This window comes from Triticum aestivum, chromosome 2D (genome assembly GCF_018294505.1).
Source record: "Triticum aestivum cultivar Chinese Spring chromosome 2D, IWGSC CS RefSeq v2.1, whole genome shotgun sequence".
Taxonomy (NCBI): Eukaryota; Viridiplantae; Streptophyta; class Magnoliopsida; order Poales; family Poaceae; genus Triticum; species Triticum aestivum.
The window spans coordinates 184976579-184985424 of record NC_057799.1 but is presented as its reverse complement, the minus strand read 5'-3'; the positions used below and the strand labels follow the sequence as shown (position 1 = coordinate 184985424).

The following is an 8846-nucleotide window of genomic DNA, read 5'->3' as shown; positions in this document are numbered from 1 at the left end:
GGGTTAGGGTTGTTGTTTCATATATTATATTAGGGTTTGTATTCGGTGTTAATCCATGGATTAGTACTCATGGAAGCAATGTTACCTTGTGTTCATTGCTTATAGGGATGGGAAGAACATGTGTGTTTGTTCATCATGGGGACAAAGACGCCTTTTTGAAAGGCAATAAAGAACCGGACCCGGATGAGTTTGACATGGTGTTTGATAGTAGTCCTAGCTATGCGGAGCTCTTGCAACAAGTTAGGAAAGATTTGAATTGGATGGACCCTAGTGATATCATTGAGTTGGAGGGAAGGCATAATGTTGGTTTTGGAATGCACATCTGTTGGAAGACAATGCGTGTAAACTCGGAGCAATGTTGGGTTGCATACAAGGAGACGGTGGCCGAATCACTAGACAAGGCTCTTGAGTTATTTGCAACGAAGAAGGTTGATTCAAGTTTGCATTTGGACTTGAACCGGAACCCCTCCCCTTTGGTTGCTAGTAGCCCCCCATCCTTGAAGCGAGATGAAATTGTTGAACCTCTTTTGACCCAAGAAGTGAGGCCAACATTGAGCCCTTATAGAAACAACCAAGATGAATCTTTGCAAGAGGACAATGATGAGTATGCGGATGATGACAATGAAGTTGATCTCCATGACAACAATGTGGGTGATCTCGACAAATATCATTTGCAAGAGACAATGGACCATTCCATCCCTTTTTCCCGTGCATATGCATCGGACGATGACAATGAAGTTGATCTCCATGGAGCATTCTTGCCTGTGCCATCAGCAAACATTGTCCTCGATATCACGTACCACATGTAGACACGAGCATATGTCTTCACCATGTCCTCATTAGCATCATCGGGGCAATGAGCGAAGTTCGATGATATCCACGTGAAAGTAGCGCCCGCTGCGACTCTTTCCTTCTTCTTATGTTCCCTTTCTGGCTCCCGAGGCTCCGGAGGAACCATACCGATAAGGGCTTGCATCTGCGCGCGCCACCCTTCAGAATCGGTGTTCATACATAAAGGATTGCCATCGATAGGAAGACCGGTGATCATAGCAATATCCTGCAGGCAGCGTCACGATCATCTCCCCGGTCCGAAGATGGAAAGTGTGTGTCTCCGGCCTCCAATGATCAATAAGCGCGGTGAGTGTTGCAGCATTGTTGGGTGGCGTCGACCGGCGGACCAACTCAATGAAAGGGAGAAGTCCTGCCTCCCTAACATAAGGTGTGTACCGCTCATCATAGCGCATCCCTCCAAGGCTGATCCCGTGAGACCGAAGCTTCAGAGGTGCAAGCTCCTACAAACAAACAAATCATAACATTACATATGGGGCATTTGTGTTTGAAAAAACATACGAAATTCATAACACCGGCCACTTTCAGTATTACCCGCTGCTGCACCGACATAGCGTACGACCGGTGTTGTTTGTCCCAATGATCATCGAGAAGCCAAACCATCCTAACAATTTCAACAAAGCATTCTTGTCAACACGATTATCTTTTCAATTCAAAAAAACTAAAGTAGGCCTACTACATGCAAGATTCAAAGCATATGTATCCAAAGCATTTTTCTCAATACGAGTATACTTTTAGTACAAATAAACTAAACTAGGCCTACTTCATACAAATAACTTCTCCATAGAAATAACATGTCAATCTATGTATCCAAACTATATAAATAACATGTCAACCTATCTATCCAAACCACATTCTAATCTAACAAGGGTTCCCCAAATCTAATATATGCAAGATTCAAACAAAAGTTGCCCAAATCTAATACATGCAAGATTAAACAAGGGTTCCCAAAATCTTCAAAATATAATATTTTCTATGGATAGAAGAAGGGGATCGGAGGAGAGTACCTTCTACGATGGATTGGTGAAGAAATGCACGGACCAAATCGTCGGATCGGAAGGATTTAGGAGAGGGGATTGAGAGGGGGAGTGCAGATGGCCGCCGCCCTGTTTTTCTGTAACTGCCAATGGGGAGGGTGGGGGAGGAGAGGGTTCGCGCGTTTGCAGATAAGTCACAGTGCAGCGCCTAGCCGCTAGGCGCTGCACATTACACGTGTAGCGCGCTAGGCGCTGCACATTACAGGTGCAGCGCCTAGCTCGGAGGCGTTGCACTGCTGGGTGCGGGCCCATGGGCTGCCACGGTGGACAGAGGTGCAACGCCCCGGAGCTAGGCGAGCTAGGCGCTGCACCGTAAGGTGTGGCGCCGGCGTGGCGGGCGCTACACAAAAGGGTTAGGGGTGTGAAATAGTTTCGCACCCAGTTCATTCTGTTAATTTATTTCGTTTCCAGGTTAAAATTGTCAAATTTGCCGTCCTGCTTCAAGCTAGGCTATGGTGGATTGGTGGTGTTAGGCAAATTTTGTGCTAATTCAACACTCTAGCTGGCCTTTGCGGGACGCCGCTCACCCCTATTGGCTATTGCTGTTCTCTCTCTCTACGTCGACATGAAAAGTATAGGTTCTTGCAAATAAAATAGTGCATTATTATTAATAAAATGCTTACAAGTTGTATATATATACATAAGATTTAGAGGATCGCTTGGAGCGCCCGTGGATAGACTTTTTGCGATGATACTGCATGTGGAGAAACTGGAGCAAATTTTGAGGCTACTGGGTGGCGACGAGGCAGGCATTGCAGATGTTGGGAGTCGCACCAATAGTTTAGGTAAGAGGCAGAGAGGGATACGGAGACAGGTCTATATACAACTGTACAGTCAACCGTCACAAAGCATTGTCTGGAAGGTAAATACAAAGTTTACATTCATGTTCCCAACTTCCCAAGCAGGGTCTACTGAAAAAAAGTTCATGAGCGCAGCACAAACAAAGCAGAGTCATTCAGCGCAGGGTGCAGGTGGCATGAAGCCGAGTCTCAGAAGTCTGGGCCTTGTTGGAAGAACTCGAGGTCTGGGTGAGTGCTTCCACCTGGATGCCTCGAACGCCTGCGTGAACAGAGAATCAGGTAGTTGGCATCAGCTGTTCCAACTAGAAATAAGCATGGCAGTTTCCATTATATGGTATAGAAATTATAACGAATGTTGCACTACTGGATGCGAGTTAACGCGACAAAAAATGAACTATAAGAATGGTTTGTTTCTTCCTTGAGCCTTGCCGGGTGCCAAGCATATAATGTGGGTCTAACAAACATGTTAAGAATAACTAACTTACCTCACAAAGCGAGATGGTTCAAATCCTGGAACATCGGGCGGGCCGATCGGATCGTAACGGCCACCAGGTGGAACACTCCTGTTATGAAATATTGATTCCATTTATGACAGCAGCAGACATGACAAAACAAATACTTCAATTAAACAGGAGGACTGAACATACCCAGGGCCACCAAAAGGAGCAGGAGAAGGATTTGAAGGAAAGAAGCGTGGATCATTTGGGCCTGTAGTAATCAAATAGAGTTAGACAGTACAGAGGTAAGGTTGTAAGTTAGACAGTACAGAGGTACAAATGTAAAGAGATTCAATAGATATTCAGTTGACAACATATTACCAACGTGCATACTACCACCCGGCCCACCACTGCAAACAATAAGACACATGGTTAATTATGTGTGGAAGTACTGATCTGTCGATGTTTTTACATGTACATGATGGTAGGAGACAGACCTGTGAGGGTAGAAGCCTGCACCAGGAGCAGGGAAGGTGTCATCATGACCAAACAGAGCTACTGGAGGATATATCAGGCTGTACCACAATACATAAAAGGAAATATTAGCACCGTTATCAATATCCTATAACCAATTCACCAATAGCCTATTTATCCTACAAGAGCGCTAGGGAGCGCAAATTTTGGTAAAACCGAACATAAGTTCACATGAACCCCTTCACTAGTTTGTGCACTTGTAAACTCAGAAAAATTCATAGTATTATAAAATGTTAATTCAGGCACATGTTTCAAAAAAAATCATATGCATGGCGTAGCAAAATGACAGGAGTACAAGTTATACCACAAAATTTTGCTTCCGTACCCCCCCCCCCCTAAAGTTTGCACGAATCTTAAAATTACTTAAAAAGGATATCACCATATTAGCCTGCAGATCCAACATATACAAAATACTATATTATCCTTTTTGATTGAAGGGGTACCTTCTAATCTCCACCTTTAATCTGCTTCGAAATCCGTAAACTTTTCTAGGGGGGTGTACCAAAGCAAAATTCTCTTATATTTTTTTTACGTAAAGAACAAATATGATCATAATTTCTATCGAGATTTTGTATATATGCCTAAACTAAAATTTTGTAGTGCCATAATGTTTTTGAGAATCTTGAGAATGTCGGAATCTATAAACTCACGAAGGGGGTACATATGGACATGAGTTCACTGTCATCTTTACCAAATTTTTGGGAGAATATATATTTCTTGTACTTTATCAGCGTGATTCATAAAATGAGTGTAAAGACACGTTATGTATTTATATATGCCACAAATGCTATCAGTAACATATGTTATATCCAAAGTAACATCAGTAATGACTCCGTGGATATTCTTTTGTTTACTTCCAACATACATCAAGAGAATTTGCATTAATCAAGACAGTATAGAGTAACCATATCAATAGGCTGTAGTACTAAAATTATGAAGTTGCACTAAAATTAGATGGCAATAGAATATGTGCAAGGACATGCATGCTCATGAAAAATTGAACAAGGCCAGTTGATATCAAGACCGAAGGTATGGACCAAGACATTCAGCTTGTGAAGTTGTGATTGAGGCGGTGTAGGCTTGAAAGGAGCAAAAAACTACTCCCTCCGTTCCTAAATATTTGTCTTTCTAGACATTTTAATGGACTACCACATACGGATGTATGTAGACATATTTTAGAGTGTAGATTCACTCATTTTGCTCCGTATGTAGTCATTTGTTGAAATGTCTAGAAAGACAAATATTTAGGAACGGAGGGAGTAGAAAAGACTAACTAGTGGCTAAGCCTTAGCGCGCTGCATCTTCTCTTTTCTGTCATCATATCCTACTACTTCTAGAAACCCAAATACATTTAGATTCTAATTATATTGGACAGGGCAAAATAAAAATAACTACAAAGTACAAAAAAAAAGTAAATAAAGGAGTGACACACAAAAGAAGAGGAAATACAAATAGTTGTTCTCATACCCAGCAGGTTCAGTAGTCCTTGTATCCCGCAGAACATTTTCAGAACTGGAAGGAGAAGTGCCACATGTTAGAATTACTAGCAAATGGAATCAGCTACAACAGAAAAGCTTTGGAAGTAAAATTCTAGGCAAAGGAGGAAAATCATCAGAATATAACCAAAAAAGCCCAAATTTCCGAAATATTGATATTATTTCATTCGTACCAAGCAAAAATGCAACATGGAAGTATTAACAGAAATCTAGTCTGATTTTTAGTGTCAGAGATGGAGATGGGACAATCTCACTATAAGTTTAAAACCCAGCATAGAAATACCTGTTTATTGATGAACTGCTCATAACATTCTGGGCGGCAGCAGCAGCAGCATTCTTACCATCCAATTCAACTAACAAGCTTGAGTTAAGGGTATTGATGAAGCCCGCAAAATTCTTGTACATATCCTTATAATTCTTGGGCTGTTCTTCAGAGAAGAAATCCTTCACACTATATACGAGGAACCAGAGTCAAAAACTCACAACTATGAACTGGAAGATCCACATGTAGGCAGAACTATTCAACAGAAGGCCAGCCAACAGAGCAGCCACCCAAAATATTTTACAAGATAAGAAATTGTCCTGTTGGCTGTACTGGGTTTTGCTTAACAAATAAATTAGAAATGGATGCAGTATTACTTACTGCACCTTGTATCAAACCGTGTATCCATATCCATAGCTTGTTCAGAAAATCATACTCAATCGAACAAAATACATTTCTACACTAAGGTATTTGTAGCAACCCAAGTCATAACATAGTAGGATAGAGCAAGCACGCTAGCATGTTAGCACAACTCCTAAACAGACTCTGCAAGTCCAGCTCGCCCTTACTTGTTACATAATTTATACTGTTCAGTTTATAGCGACATCGTTTCTATAATGCTGGTTAATACAAGTGAAGCTACTTGACAAAAGTACCAACTCGCTGGCTACCGGTGTTCATGTGCATACAACAAAGCACAAAAAACCATCGGAGTAGTCATACATATAAAAAAGTGTCTCCACACACGTAAAAAAAAGAACATGGAATGTGTAGCACAGCTGCAGTATGGTTATACATCATTTGTACAAAGAAATAGGCCTTGAGTTAAAATGGCATGGCTTACAATTCATGTTATTATTTTACCAAATATTTTAGTTAGTCCAGGTGGAAAGGATGGTGACAGAGTAAACGGGCCATCACCACAAACTGAAATACGTATAGTAGCAAAGCAAATTTCCAATTTAGCCCCACTTGTTAGTAACCAAATAGTAGGAAGGTGAACAAATCATCACTACCAACTGAAATATTAATTGGAGTGAAGATTAGCACATAACATACTTATGTCTTAGATCACGAATCATGTTTCATGAAGCAAGTAACATATGTTCTAGTAAGTTATTACATTGCTCTGGCATAGTCTAATGCTGCTAGTATCGATTGTGTTCTAGTAATGTTATAACAATAAGCAAATCACATGGAACCTAAGAATGACCTAAATAATAAGTAAGACTGGAACATACTTTATCTGGACATTGCAGGGTTCCTTGTGTTGTGCCTCAAGATCCAGCGCATCAATAGCAAGGAAGTCATCAATCACTAGACATTTCACTAAAATGCGCTTCTTCTTGCCCTCCTCCTCCTTGGAGTACAGAAAGGCATAGCAATTGTCCATAGTGTTCCACCCATCAATTCCCACCTCCTCGTCAACTAGAATTGAGCAAAATAAAAACATTAGTTATATAATGAAAGGCTGGCAATTACAATACAAGTCATAACTCTGCAGTCTGCACAGGAGTCACTTTCCTCTTTCACCTCACAACAAAATCTGACTAAATTCCCATGAGTGAACCAGTTACACAGACTTTAAACTCCCATTGGAACTTACACTTGATATATTCCAGCCAGAAGTCACATGTTCCATTCCTTTAATGACTGGAATGTTCCATCTCCCCAAGACTGGCAACAACTATTTAGCCTAAAGCTAAGTTTCCAAATTTAGATATCTATTCCTGGCTATTAAGATAAGTTTGACTAGAAAACAATTCTAATTTTATCTCTCCTACTTAAAAAAATACTAAGCTCTGTCTTATGTCATCTTTTCGTCCAACTCTCCTCGCCTCACCCTACCTACACTCTCTCCCCATTCCACCTCGGTTTTATTGATTTTTTTTCCCACCAGTTTTCCTTGAATACCGACTCAACTCCCCTGTGCCTTATTGGCTTACCAAATAAAATCTTGTTTCTTTGGTAAGTCAATAATGTTATGTGGGCCAGCCTATCAAGCATGGAGTCTTCTCCCTTAATTAGAGTCCTAGTTGATTAAGCAACTTTGTTAGGAAAGAGGAATATTGTTGTTTACTTTTATCTACTTTTCAGTAGTTAGGGTTATGTTCGTTTAGAGATCTTATTAGAGTATGAATAGATTAACCGGCTTGTAGGTCAAATCTTGTCTACAATATAAAGGGGCCGACCCCTCTCACTAAAGCAGAGAAGAATATTGTTTTACAAGGTTCAGTCACACATGCAAACTACCAACTCTGAAATAGGAATTTTACTCAACTGCATGGATTGAACTGCTAACTTTAGATCAGAACGTATAAACACAAACAACAGTGCAAGAAGCGGTAAGCTGATTCAGAATTCCAAAATGTTATATTAATACCAGAGAAGATCAAACCATAGACCACAGATTTAGGGAAGGGACTGCAAGGATCCGAGCAAATTTACAGAAACAATTAAGCCGTTAACATATTGATTGACTCAAGGACAAATTTCCCAAGTCAACCACGCCTGAAGCAGAACAAGCTGCTACTGGTTCAGGACCTTACACCATTAACACCTGAATATAAACGAAATAGCGTTCTACATCTATCCACCCGGGAACTCAACTCGAAAGTCATCATCACAGATGCAACAGGAGCCCTAAACATGGGGTCCGTCAAATCCTAACAAGTAGGCGACAGTACGGTCACACTTAAATCACATATGTAACCCTAGGGGCTAGGGCTAAGGGCGTAAAGAGGAACGCACCTGCGGGAAGGGGGTCGGTGAGCGCGGCAGGGCCGACGGCGCAGAGCGAGTATCCCGCGGCGAGGAACGCGGCGTTTGCGGCGAACGCCACGCCGTCGTGGGCGCCGCGGAAGACGGGGCGCGCGGCCTTCACGACCGCCATCGCGGCCGCGTCGGTCACCATCGTAAGGCTGTGGGCGTCGGTCGCGCGCGGCGAGGGGCGAGAGGCGGTAGTGGAGGCGTCGTCGGTCAGCGCACTCAGTCGTGGAAGCGGCGAGGCGGTGGTCGCGGGGTTTCGGGGTTTCTGGAGAACTTATTTATCGACGAACTCCTCTCGACGTCAGGCTTCTTGGGCAGCAAACTGGGCAAAACGGAGAGCACGAGAAGGAACGGAGGCGCAGACATGGATCGGGGGCCACAAGCACGGACGGCTGGGCCACAAGCCGAGGGTTAGTAGGGGCCATGGATTTGCTATATGGGCCGGCCAGACGGGCCTGTTTTGAGGCATAAGAAGGCTTTTTAATCTTATTTTGGGTTACGTCGGCTATTCATTCACCCGCAAAAAGTGGGTTATTTGGGTCATTGGCCAAGGACACATGAATTTACACCAAAAACCACTCGAGAACCACAAAAACGGTGTGAACAAAACTGAACCGAAAAACAAAAAGGCCGAACACCTGACAATTCGGTCAAATCTAGTC

The 8846-nt window shown here is 42.4% G+C and overlaps 1 protein-coding gene across 1 annotated transcript; it reads right to left on the bottom strand.

The window, feature by feature from the left end:
• Positions 1-2687: 2687 nt before the first annotated feature.
• LOC123052461 (probable proteasome inhibitor) lies at positions 2688-8511 on the bottom strand. The gene is made up of 9 exons (XM_044475654.1): positions 8167-8511; positions 6657-6843; positions 5437-5604; positions 5125-5169; positions 3621-3698; positions 3505-3533; positions 3334-3394; positions 3172-3249; positions 2688-2945 (listed from the first exon to the last, which is right to left on the bottom strand). The coding sequence occupies exons 1-9, from the start codon at positions 8327-8329 to the stop codon at positions 2876-2878; spliced, it is 879 nt and encodes a 292-aa protein (XP_044331589.1). The 5' UTR covers positions 8330-8511; the 3' UTR covers positions 2688-2875.
• Positions 8512-8846: the final 335 nt, after the last annotated feature.